Genomic DNA, 23,278 nt, shown 5'->3' with positions numbered 1-23,278 from the left:
TCCACCCCATCTCCTCCTTTTTCTCCCCTTCTAAAGGGGGAGCGATCGAGACCTACCTGATCTCGGTTCTCCTGATATGCTTCTAGACCGGGCGGGAGCCCTGGGCTCAAATATCTCCGAGCTCAGGGTTCTCTCCCGGGACAGCATGCCAAACCTGCTATAAGTGCCAAGCATATCTAAGTGGGAACTCTTGAAATTCATTATATTGTTAAAATCACATTACCAACATAAAATGTGCACTTTTTTTGAGTTACAATCTAGTAAAGCAAGTTTAAAAGCATAGTTCACCGCAAAAGTTTCATTCTGTCATCATTTACTCTCCTTTGATTTGCGCCTAACCGGTTTAAGCTTTTTATTATTTATTTATTTATTTGTATACTGTTAAACACAAAATAAGACATTTAACTAGTAACCATTTACATCCATAGAAGGAAAAACAAATACTATGAAAGTAAGTGGTACCCATTTCCCAACATTTTTCAAAATATCTTCTTTAAATAATGTAAATGTTTTAAAAATATTTTTCATGAATTTTTATTATTGGATGAACTATGACAGACACTATCATACACTTTAAAAAAAATGCTGGCTTCCGCACAATTCCTTTCTGTTCTCCCAACACAAATTGATTAAACTAACTTAGTTGTTTGTACAAATTTGAGTGGATGGAACATAAAACAATTAATTTGTCCTCCCAAAAAACTCAAGAATTGTGTTGATTCAACTCATTTTAAATCAGTAGTTTGAACAAGCAGCAGAAAATCATTTTTTTAAGTGTTGCTTGCAAGATTATTTTACGACTATCGACTATTTTACGAACACTATAACAGTCTTATTTTAATAACACTTTAAAGTGGTGTTTAGGAAATGTATAATTGTAAATTTGTATCCTTTCCCCAACTAGCCTAACTCCTGCATTGAAAAAAGGCTGCATCTCTGTGACTGTGTAGGGCTACATGAGTGTCTTCCTCACAGTCATGTGACACAAAGCCACAGAACAACGTATGTCAAAAGCATTTTAGGACAATCATTAATCATAAACAGTGAAAACACTTGAAAACAATGCAGCCAAGCATTTGATCCTACTTTTAAGCCCTATTGTGTGTACAGTATAGTGTATATACACAATGATGTACTGCAATGGTCTCAAACTTAATTCCTGGAGGGCCGCAGCTCTGCAAAGTTTAGCTGCAGTCAGCTCTAACTCATACCTCCTTAATAGTCTCTAGTAGTCTTGAACACCTTGATTAGTTGTATCAGCTGTGTTTGATTAGGGTTGGAGCAACACTGTGCAGAGCTGCGGCCCTCCAAAAATCGAGTTTGAAAACCCATAATGGATTGTATGAGAAATCAGCCGCTAGATGGAGCCAAAGTTGAGTCATATTCAACACATTCTATCTTTCAAACAAACAAACAAACACACACACACACACACAGGGTGTCTCTTACCGCCCATGAGGAAGAGTAGTCCAGCTACATACTGCATGAGATCATGTTGCTGGCAGCATCCAAGAACGCCGATGATCCAGCCAAAGAGGATGATAGAGACAGCCATGCCCACAAAACCTGCTGTCATCCTGCGCAGATCTGCGTGCACAACACCAACATTAATGCCCTTTTACTGCCTCTCGGGTCTGATAAACATAAAGTGATTACTTTTATTACTGTTGTATGTTTACTTTTTTCATTTAGTTCATTCATCAAGAATAATTGATATAAGAATATTATAATCAATATAATAAAAAGTTAATAATGAAACATACTGCTAAATATTTGTCCCACTGTACATTTATATGCATCATTAATAAATCAATAATGATAAGTCTTATTGTTTTTATAAAAATATAAAATAAAAATATATATTATTTATTTATTTTTAATATATATTTTGTTTTCAAAGCACATACTTTAAGTCTCACCAGTCCCAGGTAATTATTGATTCTAAATAAGAAAATGGAAATAACACTCTATAATGTAGTATAAATATAGGAAAAATGAGAGCATAAATATAGTATTATTAAAGTTAATCTGCATATTATTCCTGATCATGAACAAAGTATTTAGACTTTTTTATGTAATACAATAATCAGTGGTAAAGTTACATTATATATATATATATATATATATATATATATATATATATATATATATATATATATATATATATATATATATATATATATATATATATATATATAACAAAGTAAAAATAATACCAATAAAGCAATAGCAAAACCTTTCATTCAAGGTGCAAAACACCAGCCTAGATTTGCACAACTGTAAGCCCATTGTCAGCTTCACACTTTTTGCAAAACATTAATGACCCCGGAAAGCAAGTCACTTCATGTTCGATTTTTGTGTTTTTGGTAGAAAATTGTGAGTAGAGTTAGGGGAAAAAAAAGTCTTTTATGCAATTGAAAACTGAAATGAGTTCAAGGCTGAGAAATAGCTTCTGGTTTTGGAGATTTGCTGTGTAGTTTCACATTTGGAGTAAGAGGTTTCAGAAATTGTGACACGAAAAGATTTTGTGTGTAAGCAGTTGGAAAAAAACTGTAACACCCTTGTATACTTTTGACACTGATATTTATCACAATGTCATTTCCTTGCAATTTTAAAGCAAAGGCTTTTAAATGACCACACACACATATCAAACAACTGGTTAAACACAGCCACAGTGCGCACACACACACTGGTGCATAACTGTAGACACACAGATTGGATGTCAGCACTATATCATACACTATATTTGTCTCCTGTGCTGTATTTTTATTTATTTTTTATTCAAAGACTCATCATCTCAGATAAACAAAAGACAAATGCGCATGCACTATTCCTTACTGTAAATACAATCTCCTGTCCAACTATGTGGCTAATATATTTACAATACTTTCTTTCATACTCTGCACTGTAATAATTAGAAATCAAATAAATGAACAGTTTGAATAGCAGTCTTGCTATTATGTTCACCATAAATGTCCTCTCTGTCTATTACCTTGATGTGTACATGTAGGAACTAAAAGAAGTGCTTTAAGTTTTGAATATTTGTGTATGATGAATTTAAAATATAAAGGTTTTTGCAATTTAAGAAAAATGCTTTTAAGATGTTTTTTTTTTTCAATTTGAAAGCAACGCTTCATTTTTTTTTTTCAAAATGATTTGAGGCATTTTGCAGTTTGTGTGTGCTGTTCTTGGATTTTTGTGTACAGTTTTGGGGGAAAAGGGCAAAGTTTTGAAAATGTGTGCGAGCAGCTAAAAAAAACTGTATTAATTCCAACATTTACAAATGTATTATTAAAATCAAGTGTAAATATTGTTTAATAGACCTGAGGTAACACAAACTAATGAATAACATTTTTAAATCTGTTTTACATGTTAATGATGCTAACTTTAGCAAATTGTTAATGTCTGTTGACGTACTGTATGCACTAGCGTCAAGAAATCCCTGCTGTGAAGTGTACTAAATAATAAGCTGTCTTTAAATGTTCAAGTTGAAGTAGACTTTCTGTACTGATAATTTCAATGGAAACTATATTTAAATCACATCAAAAATTGTTGAAAAAATAAAGGTGCCATTGGTTACACTTTTTTTTACTATTATTCATATAGACATCATAATACATTTACCTTAGTATTCATTGATAAATTGCAAGTTTAATAAACAACATTTATTTGAACTATATACAGTGCTCAGCACATATAAGTAGACCCCTCACAAATCTCTTTTAAATTCATAATTTTAATAGGAAGCTATGCAATATTATATTTGTGCATATACAGTGCATTAGATTAGTCAGTACTAAAGCCAAATATGGAACTTATCTAACAAAATAACTGACGATAACTGTCCAAAAACTAGTACACCCACATTTGTTATAGAAAAATATTAAAGACAAATTTTAAAAAGAGGAAAATCAAGAGAAGCAAAACAATTGAACAATTTTGTTGAAATTTTGTAGGTTGTAATTTTGTTTTTGCTCAATTTTGCTTGAATTTACTTGTATTATCTTTTAATTTCTAAATATGTTTAATGGCTAAATGGATATGATTTAAATAAATATTAAATCACTAAATGGATAACTATATCACATCCATATCACTATAGAGTGTACTCAATTATGCTGAACACTGTATCAATAAATATCTATACCATCACTTATTTTCCCCTGCTCATATTTAGACTAGACATGTATGCTTTTATTCAGAAAGGATGCATAAGTGGCAGGCTACATAAAATGTTTGATTTTGGTAAAAAGATGAATCCTCTTTAAAGTAGCTAAAATCTCTGAAAGTGTGCATGTACTTCAACAATATAAGATATATCCAGCTATTCATTCTTCATCCCTTTTATCCAATACAAGCAAAAGTATCCTATTTGCCCAAAATATCATTACAACTGGGAATGACAAAGCATCTCCAAGGGAAAAATCTGCGTGTGCATATATCTTTACACAAACACCTCATGTTTACAAGCACATCACACACACAACCGCTTATGGCTCAAACCCCAAGGCACGATTTGAGTAAATGTGACACAAGTAAAGAAGCGTCTGTCAGACTCACGCAGCGCATGCCACTCATCCTGCCGGATGGTCTTGGTGATGTTGGCGGGGAGGTTTCGAGGCAGGATTGAAGAGGTGTAATGATACTTCACTGGGGTGCATCTCTGGATCAACCCTGTTTGAACAAAACAGTCAATCAAATATTGCACAAAAGCAGACTCATTAATGGCATTTCGACAGCGACTGTTTAGAGAAACAAAGTGCTTTAATCTCTTGATGAACAGCAGGTTTGTTGTGATCCTAAAATGCCCACAGAGACCCATGATGAGTGTATTCGCTATAATTAAATGATTTCCTGTTGAGCAATTACGCACATATGATGAAACGCATGGGGTCATAAATGTCACAGTTACCATTTTGATGTAACTGTCAAACTATCTAAGTGGGATTTATAGCATGGTCTGGCATACATGGCAACCTTTATAGGCATGTGTCATGGCATTTTTAAAGTGACATAAATTTGCATCCCAAATGACATACTGTACTATGTACTTGTTCACTCAACCATGTAGTGTATGAGTTTAGTGTAGTCCCAAATCACATACTTGAGTACTTTTCTGTGTGACTTTGTAGTATACATTTTGTAAGTAGAGCAATCAGGCAGGAAATTCTAAAAATAAGGAATGCATTTTAAATAATAAGATAATGTTTTAATTGATTAAAAGAAAAGTGTAATGGTGAACACATCATGCACTCTTTGCTTGCAGTTTTGTTCACGTAGCAGAAGTGAAGGAGCTGAGGTTGGATTACTTTATTTATGTCGGATTGTGCGAGCAAGTGATTATTCTGCCTCCCAACGGTGAATGAGGTTGTTCTCGGACTGTGGCGGTGCTTTATTACATCAGTTGACATGTTTTGCAGTAGTTCTGAAATCAAATGGAGAGAGATATATGATGCAAAAGTCTAAATTTATTAGTTTATAAATTATGCATCAGGGTAAAATATTTTTTGAAGTAATAACATGCTGTTGAGCAAGAAGGAACCATGTAAAGGCTTTAATAATCGATGATCTGCTCCATCATCATAATTTGTGCCACTGGAGTTCATTTTAGTTGCAAAAAACTGCAACAAATTGCATAGTTATGTAATGCTTTGTACAAATCAGGACTGGGCAAAAACTACTAAAATAAAACAACACAGACAAATAAATAGTGAATTCATTATTAATTCTCAAAAGCTGTTAAACATTCTGTTGCCTTATAGATGTTAAGACAAGTGTTGGATCAAAATGCCGTTTATTAAGAGAATGGTCAGACAGGCAAGGCATTTCACAGTAACAGACAGAATACAAAGCGTAATCTGTATAACACAGGTGAGTGGTTAAACAGGCAGCAGGAATCTAAAAACCATCAACAATGCAAATGGTCTAAAACATGGGAGGAAACAAACAAGGAAAACCACTTTGTAATGCAGCAACAGCTAAACAAGACTCAGCAACAGATGTGTGAGTGAAAGTTGTATTTATAGTCAAAGTAATTAATGATAATGTCTTTCAGCTGTGTGTGTAATAAGGGTGAACTTGAAACCAGTGTGTGAATGCAGGGTGTGATGGGATATGTAGTTCGGTTGAGTGTTACAGGGAATGCTCTCCAGCAACCAGCAAGGGCAACACCGCTGACAATCACAACATCATATTTTCTATCTTCTGATAATTAAAAAGTAAACAAAAAGTTTATTAAAAAGATTATATGTGGTTTTAATTTCTTTTTATTAATTCACCATGTATAAATCAATGGTCACTGTTGATTTTTTGAAATACTGTATTTGTAGTTTGAGTATTTAATCAATAGGGATTGAATCAAATCAAGAATTCAACTAAATTGATATTTCAATAAATAATCAGCTACCATTTCCCAATAAGCCTGGACAACGAGCCCTAAAAACAAAATGAATTAATTTAAACTTAACATGGCTTAATGAACTTCTTAGTACTTAAAAATAACAGACCTGATAAAATATCCATTATTGGAAGTGAACTAAAACCCGTTATGGTGCCATTAAAGCAATAGTTCACCCAAGAATAAATAAATGCTGTCATAATTTACTCTCCCTCCACTTGTTCTAAACCTGTTTAAGTTTTTTTTTTTTTCTATTGAACATAATAGAAGATATTTTGAAGAAAGTAGAAAATCTATAGCTATTGATTTCCATAGTATTTTTCCCCTACAATTAGACGTCGATAGCTACTGGTTTGAATCATTCTTATGTTTGAATATTTGTCTTGAGCATGAACGAATGCTGAGTACATTTTTGGGTCAACTACACCATTAAACTAGAGTTACACACATTATCCCTAAAAATAAACAAATAAGTGAATTACAACTTTAGACTTCACATTTTACAACAGTTAACATTTAGTATGACTCATTGTGTGAAGGCTGTTGGCAAGAAACAATAACAAAGTCGTGCCAAAAATAATGTGAATTTATTACAGAAAAGCAAGAAATGCAAATAGCAAGAATTATATAAAATGTAAAATATAATAACATATTTGGTAAAATGATGCAAAAAATCATTTACACCACAAACCAAACCAAACAAATGTATACATTCAAGGGAATTAGAAACTCTGCCAAAAAAAGAAAGTAATATACCAAAAACAAAACTTTGAACTGCCTAAAAAGAAAATTAAAGAACGAAAAGCATGCAACAAATGGTAATTCATAAACAGCAGTATGTCTATATTATTTTTTCATTTAAAAAACCTCAGATAGAGACAAGCATATTGTATGGTTTTAATACTTTTAGATAATAATTTTTCATATTTTTTTCAAAACTTTTTTATTTTAAAAATAAAAATAATCAGGATGAAATGACTATCTGCTGCATGTTTTTCTTGGTAATTGATCTATATATTTATTGGGTGAACGAGCATGACCCTTACATTACTGTGAATGGAATAAGTGAGAGTGTGCTGTGTGTCAGACGAGCCGTTGTGTGTTATTCTTGCTGATTGCCTTCCGCACCAATGAGACTTTAATGAATCCTTACAGGCGATTGTAAACCTGACAATAATTAACTTGCACTTTATAAAACCGTCTGCTGTCATTAATATTCATAAGGTTTCCTTCTTCTTGCCACATTCAAGTCTTTATCAGACAAACCTCAAATGTAAATCAATTAGCATGATATGTTAATAATTTTAGTTTGCTGCATTATTCATAAAGGATACATTTCAATTGTAACAGGCTACACTGGGTTTTTCAAGGTACAGTTTGTGTTCTTCTCACCCACATCAACATTATTTTTAGATTTCATCCAGCTGATGATTTGGTCTGGGATTGATTTGCATAAATCAGTGCAGGCATTCATGTTCTATTCATAAGTGCTGCAGCGCGCGTGGTTTGCTTTGACACACTTCCAGTTGTTAGACTAGGTGATGGTGATGCAAGACATGGAGTTGTTTTCTGTGCTGGGATTCATATATTTCTCTTTATGCTTTAGCTGTGTATGTGCATGTTTTTTTGTAGACAAGGAAACTTCAATAGTCTGCCTGAAACATTTATTTTACTCTACTATACTGTTTTGCCTTATTTTTGAATTTTCCATTTATTGTTATTTGCAATGTAAAAACTTATTTGATGACTTTTTTAAATCTCATATTCTGAAGTTAAATAGACTTCGGGGCACAGAAGAATGTGTAAGCCACACATGTTTCCAATAAAATTACAAAAATCATAGTTTTTTACATAACTTTATGACACAGTTTTTTGTGTGTGTGTGTGTGTGTGTGTGTGTGTGTGTGTGTGTGTGTGTGTGTGTGTGTGTGTGTGTGTGTGTGTGTGTGTGTGTGTGTGTGTGTGTGTGTGTGTGAAACAAAAGTTTTATGTTACTTTAACCTATTTTAATAAGTTAATCAGGCAATGTTCAGTTACACTGCATTTTTAAGCTATACAAGCTTTAACAATATGTTTTGTCAGTTTGACTGATTTAAGTTGAGATTACTAGAAAAGTTCACTTGATTCAACTAAAACATTTAAGGCAGCAACATTTTTTTACAGTGAACTTTAGAGTGCAATGTTGCTGTTTGAGCAAAGCACAACATAAAGGTTCTGTATTAGCATTGATGCATCCATGAAGAGTCTTTAACATCCATGATGGAACACTTTAGTTTAAGTACCAATTCCCACTATTAAGTACAGGCTTATGTCTTATTAAGATAGTGGCTGTTATTACTATTTTTACTAGACTACAATTATAAACTATTATAAATATTATTAAGCAGCTAATTAGTATGTCACTTAGCTAAAAGCCTTGTTGTTTACTTTAAAATAAGGCTGGCAATAATATAATAAGGCAAAAATGCAATCTCGATAATTATTTTCCACATTAAACGATACATTTCAATATAAGTTGTTAATGATTCCTGATTGAAAACATTACCTCTAACAATGACTGAAGCCACAAAAATTAGATGGGGCATTAAATGTCATAACATTTTTGGCCGATAAATTTTCAGTGGCCAAAAATTTGAAACATCTCATGTCAGCACACTTTTAGATTCCCATTGTTGCACATTTTTGCTGTGTTATTGGCACTTAGATAAATATAGAGTAAAAAAGTCCAGAGCTTATCATTGTTATTGACATAAATTTTATCACAATTCGATATAATATTGTTTATCGGCCCAGCCCTATTTTAAAATAAGGTGTGATCAAGTTTTTTTTTATCCCCAAAAAGATTAGATTATTAAAATGCCACATAACATTTAAAATAATAAATCATAATGTTAGATGATGTATTAACTAACTGCAACGAATGGTGTAAGGAAAGGCAGATCCAAATTGAGTATTTGAAAACAAAAACAGAGCCAAAGAAAACACTAAAACCCCAGAACACAAACAACAAACCACAAACCCAGAGGTGAAACACAAGCTTAAATACCTAAAAAACAATGGGAGCAGACAAATCAAACACTATGAAAACAAAGGATGAAGCGTGAACAGGTAATGAAAGGGAACAGAGCAAACTAAAACCCACACCACAAGACAAGGGACAAAATTCATAACACTAACCTAAACTTAGTATGAACAGTGTATTTATTAACTATAGTTAACCAACATTTATTAATGGTTCCTTTAAGAACACTGAAAGGTTATTTCTTTGTGGAACCTGTGCTGTATGTAAGTTTTTGACTCTTCTAAATCTAAAATACCATAATATGTTTGCAGAATAAAAATGAAAAATGCTAACTGAAGATACCCGTTTATCTGAAAAAAACTATCCTAATGACAGTTATTTTCTATTGAAAATGTGTTTCCCTGTCGGAATATCTTTGTTTTGATCTCTATAACCTGCCCACTGCCAGTTTACCCAATTACATTTCAGCACCCTGGGTTGCCTTGGTGGAAAACATCATATTTAGTTTCAGACTTGATGGCGGCCTCAGTGTACGAGGCCGAAAACGCAACGTCTGTAGGTTAGCAGCTGCTTTTGAAATGAGATGCAGATTCAGATTTTTTTTTAAAATACACCTTAGGTGTAAAGTTCTAAAAATTCTATTTTTTACAAGTGTATTCTTTACAAGTGTGTTTTACAATTTTGTAAAAGTGTAAATATTACAAAAGTAAACATTAGCTGAGCAGGTTACATTGTAACTGTCCTAAAAATGCCACGCACATGATTCCAGCAACAAGCAATTTGCAGTTTGAAACATCTAAATACAACCACTCAGAAGCACAGAATAGTGAGCTACACTCCAATCAATGAAATGGTAAGGTTTAGATTCTAATTAACACATATTAGACCTCTTCAACAGTCACAGTTCAAACTATAACCTGAATTTATTTTGTTTTCAAGATCTGTATGGAATAAAAAAATGCACATTTCAAAGCACTTTAGGGGACTTTTAAATGTGAGGTGGAGAGAAAATTAATGTTTTGAAAACAAACAAACTCTCTATTCAGAACTAAAAATTAAACAAGTGATGGCACATTTAGTTTTAAGCTTGATATTTTTTACTTTAATGTTTATAGAAAATTATTTTATCAGAGACAAATCCAGACCAGGGCTCACAGATCTTACCAGACCAACCAAAAATGTAAACTGTAAAAAAAAAAAAAAAAAAAAAAAAAAATATATATATATATATATATATATATATATATATATATATATATATATATATATATATATATATAGGATGATAAATCATCTGTTTACATTTCAATGACAATAAAGATTTTCTTCTGAAAGATTGCAGATGCAGATACCGGCTTTTGTAAACATCCGTCAAACCAGTTACTAAAACACATACAAACAAATTGGGTTTCATAGCCATTAAAATATGACCGCATCCTGCTGCATCAAAAAGCCGAGTTATGATGTGCTTTTTCCACCAACCAATGTGAGTCATAAACAACCATATGAACCACACATTCTCTGAATTGTCTGTCATCAGAAATATGATGGGTCAAAGGCTGAGATATTGTGGATTAGACAAAAAACAGAGAAGAGAAGAAAGAAAGGGGTGTGCTGCCATTTAATTACAGCTTTTACAGCATTGGGACAGTGCTAAATTCATTCTACAGTTCAGTTCTACAAAGACACAAAGGCACTATTGTGATTGTTGCTGTAGATATCTGTTGCAAAAAGATGAGCACAGACCTCATGTTTATCATATCTATGTGACACATATATTGTGACAGCTCGTTCTATGTCATAATCACAGACAGACACATCAAAGGCCAGGAATCTGTCACAAACACACTTTCAACTCTGAAGGAAATACATAGATCGTCAAACTCACATGTGTGTTAACTAGGAAAAACATAAAAGAATATGTGATTTCTGACAGAAACTCTACAAAGACATTTCAAACTAATTGGTGAACTAAAGTTTTAGCAAAAGACAACAGGATAGAGGATAGATGAAAAAGGATAGATTTGTTTTGATATTCAAAATGACACAGCTCATTTTTGTTGTTTTTGTGTTGAATTTGAAAATTATTCACTGACATTTGACCTTTAAAAGATTTTAATATGTTTAAAGCATTTGGATGAGAGGACAAATGGTGGGTTTATCCTAAGCCGTTCCAGCTCTAAAAGGATCATTTACAGTTTTTTTTAGCATTAGGAAAAGTAAATCTATTTTGTATGTTTATCACTGACATTCAGTAGGTACAATGTGCTGCCTGCTGCATCTAAACACAGATGTTATTATGCTGATAATGAAGGGTTATTGCACTGCACACTGTAAAATAAATAAATAAATTAATACATTTGTGTATAATTTGATGGCATTAAATGGCAGCTTGTGGTTGCCAGTATTTTGTTGTTAAAATACGATTGAAACCTTAAAGAAACTGCTAACTGTTGTGGTAATCTACTGTATTTCATTAATTTACAGTTTTATACACCAATGTTTTAAAGTAGGGCTGCACAATTCATCGATGTGCACACCCACAATAGACACACCGCAGGGTCTGCAATGCTGAGTTGGGATTGTATAGTTTAGCATAATATGTACAGTTGAAGTCAGAATTATTAGTCCCCCTTTGAATTTTTTTTTCTTTTTTAAATATTTCCCAAATTATGTTTAATAGAGCAAGGAAATTTTCACAGTATGTCTGAAAGTATTTTTTCTTTTGGAGAAAGTCTTATTTGTTTTATTTTAGCAAGAATAAAAGCAGTTTTTAAGTTTTTAAACAACATTATAAGGTCAAAATTATTAGCCCCTTTAAGCTAATTTGTTTTGATAGTCTACAGAACAAACCATCATTATACAATAACTTTTTAAGCACTAAGAGCATTCAAACACAATATTAAATCTAACTTAAACAGTAAAACCTTTGCAATGTTATTTTAAGTTTTTTCTGTACCTGAATATGATTTGACTAGACCCTGAAAACCATTAAGCACTGTTTTTATTTTACTCTTATATTTGCATATTACATTTCATGCATGATTTGTTCCCCTGCAAAATCATGCCAATCGATTGAAAATTTATACATTGTTTCCAAATGGGGCTATTCAATTAATCTGGTGACATCACGTTTATATCGCAATATATTTTGCAGAAATACAAAATATCCCAATGTTTAATTTTTCTAATATCGTGCAGCCCTTTTTGAGCTACGAACATCTACTCATCATACACAGACAAAAAAATACATGCATGAACCAATGTTGATATCAAACAACTTTTCCCACAAGCAGAGGCACATGCCAATATATGTAAGGTGCAGTTTGAGTCCCACTAGGGCTACACAATATATCGAAAAGTTATAATCACGATAATGGTAATGCAATATTCATATTGCAGAGAGTTTCCTTTAGGGATGCACTGAAATGAAAATTCTACCAAGTGAACGCTCTTCTACTGTTGGCTAGAGACAAAATTAGGTGAGAAGCTGAAATTAAAATGAAAACTGCCAATATATAACCTGAATATCTGCCCAAATTTTCATTGATTCGCAGTGTCAAAATATTTGCACATTGACAACATTTTCGATCAGAAAAACAGACATTATTATCTGTTTATGTAAGTATGATCGACAGAGACATCTAAATACAGCCAGAAGCTGAAATTGTAAGATTTATAATTATTATTAATACATATTGAACATCCTCAACATTATTAAAAGTAAATGGTAAGTGACTGATATTTATCGGTTTGTACTGAGTCACATTTAAAATGATCACCTACACTTATGTTTTTTTTCAGGTCTGAGGTAATCTTTCTGCTGTTGCTTTCAGTGTGGCAATAAATGTCATGTAAAATGATATTCAAATTCGTATTTGTAGCATTTAACACGGAATAAAGCACATGATCAATTTTGTGAGAAATAGAAAAATGTCTAAAACATTTCTAAAATAGAAATGTCAGGTGATTGTCATAGATATATACACTAGATATCGAATACGGACCCTGAGCATGCGTCCATACCACCGCCACATTTGTACAGTTCTCCCAGGACATATGTCGTTCAAACGCACTAGTCATGACTAAAGCCAATGTGAAGATGCTGGACTTTTGCACTGTGTACAGGTTTAGTAAGGAACAAAAAAAGAAAACAAAGCAAGGCATCACATTTCAAGTTTTTGTATGTTTCTTTTGTGCTATTATTGATGATAATACAGTCTCTTACTGCATTGACTATAAGGCAAAGTAGCACCAACTTGCACTACAGTCTTATGCTAGTTGTGTTGAAAAAAAATCAGCAAACATGTAAATGAAATATGAAAGCAAGACGCTGCACTGCCAGAAACTTGTATTATTGACGGCTAAATAAAGTAACGGCTAGTTTATGAAATAACTTATAAGGGTGCCTGATAATAACAGTGCCTGCCAATTACAGTGCCTGCCAATACAATTTAGATCAGGAAGGTGGATTTGCACATTGAGACACAGGGATCTCGATGGTGCACGAGTCTTCCATACCAGTGATTCATTCACAAAGAAAATGCTCCCTCCATTAGAATGAGAAGTGAAAGCAGGAGAGGGGGTGTGTTTCAGGACATGGATTATATCAAATTTAACAGGGAGGGAGGATAATATACATCTCCATGCATACAAACACATACTCTTTGTCAGCAATGCCCATGTGCTTACTTTTCCATCAAATGAAAAGTAATGTTAAATTATCATTTTCATGATTTAAAAAAACAAATTGCACACTGACCATGGGGAAAACTCCTAATGATAGATATATGTATAAATGTTTACATATCTATGGCTCCAGATGAGCAGTCCTACACTGCACCCTGGTTCCACATTCATTTCAAAGGAGTACTACACTGTACTCAGGGCTGGAGCAAGCTGAACTGCCGCTCTAGGCAAAGGACGATCAAGCCGCCCTCAACCCGAAAGTGAAAAGAGGTGCCTAGGTTGCCTCTATGGACGGGCCGGCCCTGCCTGTACTAAAATGGCAGCTCTTTTGATGCATTCCTTCCAATAGACAACAACAGGGTAGCCGACATCTACTGTAAATATGTATGGGTGACTGTTAAGACAAAAAAACTTTTAAATGTTTTGTAAAATTAAATTTTAAAAAATGATGTTTTAAAGATATCTATAATTTAGTGTGCTTCAAAACAGTGGCAAAGTATGCGTTAGAAAATATGAAACTGATATAAGCATGTAAAGCTTGTAGTTTGTCAATTCCGCCTAAATGGATCAACATTTTTTTCCATGTCACCTCATACTTCAGTTACTCATCTAATCTTCAGACCAATCAAATGCTCTCTAGTATGCCCCACCCCCTTCGAGACACTTTTTGAGCTAAGATTAGGTTAAACATCAAATAATGATACTAAAAAACACAAAAAAATCTAGAGCACATCACACCTGTATTGGTTTCTCTACACTGGTTACCGATCCAGAATAGAATTCAGTACAAAATACTGTTGTATGTTTTTAAATCCCTTCATGGCCTGGCCCCTGAGTATATTTCCGAGCTAATTAATATACACCAACCCATGAGATCTCTTCGCTCTAAGGATCAACTCTATTTGCAAGTTCTGTGATCAGGCTTGAAATGTTGAGGTGATAGAGCTTTTTCACTCGCAGCTCTAAGACTTCGGAACAATCTTCAACTCTCCATAAGAACATCCAAACTTTTGAGTCCTTTCAGAGGTCACTAAAAACACATTTATTTTCTTTAGCTTTTAATCAGATGTTGTAACAATAATAATATAAATATAATAATTCTTTACATTTATATATATTTATCTAGACACTCAAAGAGCTTTTACAGAATGGGGACAATCTCCTCATCCACCACCAGTGTGTAGCGCCCACCTGGATGACACAACAGACTGCTGGCCTTACTAACACCACTTGCCGCAGCAACCTAGCTTTCCCATGTGGTCTCCCATCCAGGTACTGACCAGACTGTAAGCTGTCAGTGGTTGTGAGTTTATGTACTTATGTAGGTTGGTTGAAAGTGCTCTAGAAAAAAATTTGTTGAGTTTATTTTAGTTTGACCATTACTTTATAAAAAAAGCTATTAAAAATAGCTTTTCTCTATGGAAATGTTGTATGGCAAGATATATCACTATGAAATAATCAACAACCATATTATGTATTTCTCCAGTATCTTGCAGCCCTTATTCACACAACCACTAAACACCATTGTGCTAACACACATAAAATGAACGCAATAAACGTCATTTATCAAAATTAGACGTAACATGAATCTATACTGTACATAACTGATGAGATAAAGCTAAAAAGAACCATAATAATGTCAAAACAAACACAAACAAACGTGCAAGGAATTTAAAGTCAATTTATGGTTATTCACTGTATATTTTAAAGACACTTACTAGCAGATTTTTACTATGGTATTTTAGTTGTTGTTTTACCTTTGAAATCACTGTCATTTTTACAGTGTAAACATGCTGCTATAAATGTATCTCTGGGTGTTGGCTCATGCAGTCTAGCTAGAGTGGCTGCACACCATCACTACTTCATCATTCATGACATCTACAGAGCCACTTAGGGTGACCTGGGAAAATCAATGAACAAATTATTGATGAAGATATGGTCAAGTGAGCAGCGCTCCTTCTCTTCGCAACCCAGCAGGAGAAATGGCTGCTGTAAAAGCTCACACTTAATATTTAAGGCCTGAACATAATCTTTATCTGAGACTATCAAATAGTAGAGAAGGCTGAAATAAGCCTCTTATTTATGAGATCAGTGTTCATATGATGAGAGGGAGACAAGTATAACAATTTTGCTTAAGTTTAATCTTCTTATGGATATTGTTATCTGACAAACTATAGGCTAGGCTTTCCTTAATGTATTGTCATCTGATTATGTCATAACGTGTCACTAATACTACATTTGCCACATGTGAACGGTGCATTTTTATGTTCTCTCATAAATGCTCCAAGTTTGTTTTGTTTCTAAATAAACTCAACCCGAGTATTCAGATTATATACGATTTGTATACATACAGTACATACGATATGTTTCAGTTCATACTGCACATGGCTTTGCTGTTTATTTTGTTTCTGGATAAAGAATATAGCATTTGCTCTAAATGAAAATATAATTATGCGTATAAAACGTTATATTTGTTTTATTCTGTATTAGGGCTGCACAATATATCGTTTCAACATCGGTATTGCAATGTGCACATCTGCAATGTTGAGTCTGAATTATAGCTGACCAGGAGCCAAAGAACACATCTAGTTTGTAGCATCACTGCTAAGTTTACACAAAGGTCTTTTTCATTTCAATTTTTTTTTTTGAATGTTTGCAGGTGTAACAGATTGTATTTAATTATTTATACAATTCATGCAAAAAAAAAATCGTTTCTAGCCCAAATATCTACATTTCAAAATGAAAATAAGACTATTTTAATAACCACATTGGCAAACAATTTAGCATGCTTTGAGGAAAAAATCCTAATTTTAATTTATATATATATATATATATATATATATATATATATATATATATATATATATATATATATATATATATGATTATTATTTTTTTTGCATTGTAAATATTTCATTTTTGTTCCATATTCCAATTATGTTGTGGATTTGTATTCATTTTGCAATATTTAATCGCTGAAAAATAAAATATATTGCAATATCAGATTTTTCCAACATTGTGCAGCCCTATTCTATTCAGCCCTATTATATTTCTTCCTAATCTAATTTAAAATAATAAATTTAGATACTAATGTAGATTTTAGATAATAAAACATGCTAACAAATAACTTGTGTAATAAGTGTTAAGAAAACAATATTCGGTGCAATAGCTGATTTTCAACCACAACAAACAAACAAACCTAACATACCATATCAAACCTAATAAATCCAGTTAAACAGATTTTTTTTCACAGCAGAATGTGTGTATATACGGGAAAAGAGGGTTAAATTACTGATAGAAAAATGGTTTACATCGCATGGCATAATTTCATCTAAAATAGCATAATTATTTTATTAAACTGTTGGACTTCTCTGTAAATTAGCATGATGCAACTAGCATGCATGTTGTCATGTTAAACACTCTTATTATTATCATTTGGTTGGTTTAAATCCCTTTAACTTGACGAATGGGGGTGACATGGTGGCTCAGTGGTTAGCACTGTCCCCTTTTAACAAGGTCACTGGTTCGAGTCCCAGCTGGGCTATTTGGCATTTCTGTGTGGAGTTTGCATGTTCGCATGGGTTTTCTCCGGGTGCTCCGGTTTACCCCACAGTCCAAACACATGCAATATTGGTGAATTAGATGAACTAGATAGCTGTAGTGTATGTGTGTGTGAATGAGTGTGTATGGGTGTTTTACAATACTGGGTTGCAGCTGGAAGAGCACCCTTAAAATATATGCTGGATAAGTTGGTGACTCATTCCGCTGTGAAGACCCTTGATTAATAAAGGGACTGAGCCTTGGCATCCTTATTTGTCATTGATAAACATACATAGGCTATGTATTTTAATTTTACACAAATTACAGTGCTTTAATCATAATTGAATTTTAACAATTATAATCTATCAGCATGTGTACTTTGTGCACAGCAATGTTAAAGCACATTTTCTTGGTAAACAAACACACCCTGTGCCTCTTTTACAGATGTGACAGGTAGATTCAATTCAGGACCTCGGATAGCGACAGAGATCAGATTCAGGCCTTCCACGTTTCCTCTTCTGTTTACATTGTTTAACATCACAACTCACCACATTGCTTTAGTAAAACACCTACACCTGCGAGAGCGGGTACAACAACATGAACAACCAAACCAAACACGAAAATTATCGTTGGATAAACGTGCACATCCTTTCCCTTGTAAACAAAACGGCCTGAAACGAGGCTCCAGCGGCAGACAACAAGGCAAGCACCTGAGCACAGAAGACAGCTCACCGTTCAAAATGAGATCCTCGGTCTGCAGGTCAAAGCCCTCGCGGTGGCACTTCCTCCACAGCCCGGAGATGGTGGAGTTGAACTGGCGGCTGCAGTGAGACTCCATCGCCGTGGCGGACGCCGGGATGTGCCGCTTCACGCGCGGTTCCGTCGCTTTCCTCTCGTAGCCCTTCGGTGGCATCTGGAGCGGCAAGTTGTGATTTGAGATGTAAATGTATCCGGGATCGTTACGCTTGTTTGCGTAGTTCTTACAGCGCTCTCGGTGCCGCCGAGCATCCGTCTCGTACCAGTAATCGGTGCAGATGGCCATAGCCAACAAGACCAGAGCGCAAAACGCCAAGAAAAGCCCCGCGCTGGTTAAAATCTTAATGGCGGCCATCTTCTCCTCTCGTTGGAGAGCCTAGAAAGACGCGCGGTCTTCCCTCGGCAGCCGTTGTGAAAGGCGAATGAAGAAAAACAAATAAACACACACACACCGATTTCTAGCTGCTCTCGGACGCGGGCATGACCAGGCGCGACTCCGGCTCAATGCGATCTATTGTTGCGGCTCGCGCGGGCAGATGTGCTGTTTTTCCACCATCTGTTTTGTTTTTGAGGGAGAGATGGGAAGAGGAGAGGAGAGGACCAGTGCTGAGCGAGTGCTGCTCGGTGTGAGTGCAATGCTCTCTCTATCCTCTTGGGCCTCGGAGAACTGAGAAGAGACCAATTAGGATGCTCAGGAACAGGAGGAGTGGAGATAAACATGAGAGGAGCGTTTATTGATTACAAACTCCAGAACAGCATCACAGTCGAGAGCAGATGCTCACATATTACTGCAGGAATATATACTGTATAAACTCGTCGATCTTTTACTCTAAACATGCTAAACCTTTAATTGCTTGGGATATTGTACTAAATAAATCTTCAGTAGGTTTATTCATAACACTTTACAGTAAGTTTAAGATTAAAGTGCTTTAATTTTTTTATTAAATCAATTGAACTATAAAAATAATTTCAACTTATAACTACAAATACAAATTAGTTGAAACATAACTAATTTAAATAAATAACCTACTTTGGCATGCAAACATTTTTACATTTATACTAAACAATTGTTAACATTAGTAAACATCATTAAAATGTAAACAAATGCGGCATTTATTAATACCTTAATTAATTGTGAACTAAGAAGAACAATTTCTTTTTATAACATTTACAAAACTGAAACTGTAAAATATCAACGTACTGTCTAATGTTAACAAATTAACATTATTTTAACCCACTGTGGTAATTATGTGTTTGTGAAAATATAACAGTAATACAACAATTAACAATTAAAACATTAAAATACTTGTCAAGATATATAAATCGAAAATAAATGTTATGGCACACATGGAGCAACAGTTTTCTTAATTCAAATGTTATGCCAATTGAATTCTAAGAATAGTTGATACAATTAATATCTTAAAACTGTATTTTTTCCAAACAAATAATATCTGTAATTTAAAAAAACTGATACACTTCCTTTGATTATAAACAGTATTGCTCCTCCTCAGAGATGAATGTAACAGGCAGAAAAAAATCATCAAAATTTTCTTTTGCTGAAAAAAAAAAGAGCGATATTAGCACATTCAGAAAATAAATAGAAGTGAACAGAAAACTGCTCAAGGGAAGCTCCCAGAAGACAGTAACGTTTCCTGCCCACGTAAATGCAAGACTGTTTTCTGAAACATTTCCAGCAGTAATAAATAAAACAGAACAAATCTTACTTGCATCATGAGAGCTGAGAAAGTACTTGCGTTAGGGTGTCATTTAGACTGAGCAGGGGAGTAAAAAGTATAATTATATTTATTTTAGTCAGTCTCAAATATTAATGTCTGGTCAAAATTTACGCGACTGACAGTACGTCTAACTACAACTTTATTTAAAAAAGGTGAAAATTAAAAAAATAAATAAAAATAGAGGTTCTTGTTAGATCATACTGAACCAACTTGCAAAATAAAACAAATTGCAAATTTTTTTAATTATTTAATTTTTTTGACAGAGATAGAAAGGTTTGGTCAAAATGGGAAAATCAAAACAATTGTATTGGTCAAACACATGCACTACCTGACACATGTCTTGTCGTTGATCCCAGTTGTAAGATCAACAAATAATAACTTGCCTTCGGTTAATCATTTGGAAAAGTGGCAGAAGGTAGATTTTTCAGATGATTCATCTGTTGAACTGCATCTCAATCACCACAAATACTGCAGAACATGCACTGAAACCTGCATGGACCCAAGATTCTTATAGAAATCAGTCAAGCTAGGTGAAGGAAAAATCATGGTTTGGGGTTACATTCAGTATGGGAGATTGTGAGAAATCTGCAGAGTGGATGGCAACATCAACAGCCTGAGGTCTCAAGACATTTGTGCTGCCCATAACATTACAAACCACAGAAGAGGGCACATTCTTCAGCAGGATAGCGCTCCTTCTCATACTTCAGCCTCCACATTAAAGTTCCTGAAAGCAAAGAAAGTCAAGGGGCTCTAGAATTGGCCAGCCTAGCCACCAGACATGAACATTATTGAGCTTGTCTGGTAAGATGGAGGTGGCATTGAAGATGAATGCAAAGAATCTTGATGAACTCTGGGAGTCCTGCAAGAACGCTTTCTTTGCCATTCCAGATGACTTTATTAATAAGTTATTTGAGTCCTTGCAGAGATGTATGGATGCAGTCCTCTAAGCTCATGGAAGTCATACACAATATTAATCCTTTCCCACTGCACCATGACTTTATATTCTTTACTGGATATTATTTCTTTTAAGTGACAAAGACTTTTGTTTAAGCAAAGTCAGACCTCACTGTCCTAATTAAATAATTTTATTTTGGTGAAATAAGCGTAATCATGAGGCCTTTGTCTTTCATATAAGCCACTTCTGATACCAAATGATTCACTAGAAGTCAAGTTATGTTGTTCCTAAAACTTGCATAAGTGACAAGACTTTTGTCAGGTAGTGTACAGTGCAAATCAATTAATCAATGACCAATAAATAAATAAATAAATAAATACATAAAAAAGAAAAAAGAAATCGTACAAATAAAAATAACACCATAAGTTGCATGAAATATTTCACGGCTTATAAAACTTTTCCAGGCATCTCTTCCAGTTCCTCCCCAATACAACAGCATTATCCTCCATCTTTACTCACAATCAGGTAAACTCAACTCTTTTATTAATACTTGTGTGCACTGTAGCAGAACTAACCTGCCACCTGCCATACATGGAGACCCACAGAGAAGAAGAGGAGTTTCAGGAGGCGTGCAGGAGCTTCAGGTCAACATGCAGCAGAATAAATCATGTTGGTACAACCAACCGCATTTAAGCTGCCCATCAGACGCTATTTTGAAGGACAAGACATTAAAAGCTTTGGAACAGAAAAAGTGCCATCTCGTTGTCTGAAGTTGCAGGCGGTTTCCCACACACAGTGGGCTCTGTCAGGGCAGATGACAAAGGAAGACAACCCACAGGCTAGTCGTTATGGCAACGGTCCCTTGCCAAACAGACTGTGTTGAAATAGGACAAGTGTGAACACAAAATCAATACCACCCCCTGATTCCCATATGACATTTCAGACCCAGACTGCGCAGTAGAAATGTGCTTGTGGCACGTATCTTGGCATAGACAACACTGTTGCAGAGCAGCTACTTTGAACACAAAGAGCAGCCGGCAATACCAGCCATTAGTGAGTATGACATACCCTAGTGAAAAATGTGAAGATCTTGCAGAGCGAGACAAACACACTGCAAATAAACTGTGTAGAATTGTCAAGCCACAGAGGGACTGCAGCGGGAAGCTCATGAATAAAACTAGCTTGACTTGTCATGGAAGCCCAATCTTGAGTTGGGGTCCTAAATTGTGCACTCAAACATCTTGTGTACTTTGTGCTTTTGTTTCAAAAAGCATTAAGCCATGGTCAAACTGCACTTTTCGCCCCATTGACTTCCATTCATACGCATACGAGTGCACCAGACCAGAAACACAAGCTTGTGTGACAAGTTTCATGTTGATGCATTTCTAAAGTTCAAGCTTGGTTAAGTTTCACCTGCAAATTCGCATCACTTAAATGCGTGAGACCATAGAAGATCAAAAAGTGACCTCTACACTACCTGACAAAAGTCTTGTCATTGATCCCAGTTGTAAGAGTCACAAATAATAACTTGACTTCTAGTTGATCATTCGGTAAAAGTGTCAGAAAGTTTTTTTTTTTTTTACTGATGAATCATTTGTTAAACTGCATCTTTATCATCTCAAATACTGCAGACCTATTGGAACCCGCATAGACCCAAGTTTCTCACAGAAATTAGTCAAGTTTGGTGAAGGAAAAAATCATGGTTTGGGTTACTTTCAGTATGGGGGCGTGAGTTCTGCAGAGTGGATGGCAACATCAACAGCCTAAGATGTCAAGACATTTGTGCTGCCCATTACATCACAAACTACAGGAGATGACGTGTTAAGTGCTTTGAGTGTCCAGAAAAGCACTACATATATGAAAGGAATTATTATTATTATTATTATTAAACTCTTCAGCAGGATAGCGCTCTCTCATATTTCAGGCTCCACATCAACGTTTCTGAAAGCAAAGGTGATGGTGCTCCAAGATTGGCCAGCCCAGTCACCAGACATGAGCGTTATTAAGCATGTCTGGGTTAAGATGGAGGAAGCGGCCTTAAAGATGGATCCAAAGAATCTTGATGAACTCTGGGAACAGAACTCAGGTATCGCATGTCCAGAATTGTAAATTATAGTTATCAATTTTTTGTGTGTGTGTTCGAGTATCTTTATTGTACCTTTTTGAAGCACCATTCAAATTCTAGTGTGACTGCGGCACACTAGAACGGAGAAAATAAACAGTTGGATTAACTTAGAAAAACT

At 34.5% G+C, this 23,278-nt stretch overlaps 1 protein-coding gene and 1 long non-coding RNA gene across 4 annotated transcripts in view; one reads left to right on the top strand and one right to left on the bottom strand.

The window, feature by feature from the left end:
- Positions 1-19,032, bottom strand: part of tmem276b (transmembrane protein 276b) — a 24,318-nt gene extending 5,286 nt beyond the window's left edge. For 2 of the 3 annotated variants that reach the window (XR_015495822.1, XM_087261350.1), the window contains exons 1-3: positions 18,381-19,032; positions 4,561-4,674; positions 1,450-1,587 (exon numbers count right to left, since the gene is read on the bottom strand). Coding sequence is in view for 2 of the 3 variants with exons in the window: in XM_087261350.1 (XP_087117476.1) it covers positions 1,450-1,587; positions 4,561-4,674; positions 18,381-18,759 (631 nt within the window). In the remaining variant the exon portion in view is untranslated. Of the gene's footprint in view, positions 1-373; positions 1,176-1,368; positions 1,588-4,560; positions 4,675-18,380 lie in introns of those variants that run through there. The other variant, XM_087261351.1, reaches the window with a different exon arrangement.
- LOC147836026 (uncharacterized) lies at positions 18,115-23,278 on the top strand. Its single transcript, XR_015495826.1, has 3 exons — positions 18,115-19,167; positions 21,500-21,560; positions 21,641-23,278. It is a non-coding gene; the product is annotated as an uncharacterized LOC147836026 (long non-coding RNA).

The sequence above is a fragment of the Danio rerio genome, chromosome 7 (assembly GCF_052040795.2).
Source record: "Danio rerio strain M-AB ecotype USA chromosome 7, GRCz13ab, whole genome shotgun sequence".
Classification (NCBI taxonomy): Eukaryota; Metazoa; Chordata; class Actinopteri; order Cypriniformes; family Danionidae; genus Danio; species Danio rerio.
The sequence above is the reverse complement of the archived record's forward strand: the minus strand, read 5'-3'. Positions and strand labels throughout refer to the sequence as shown.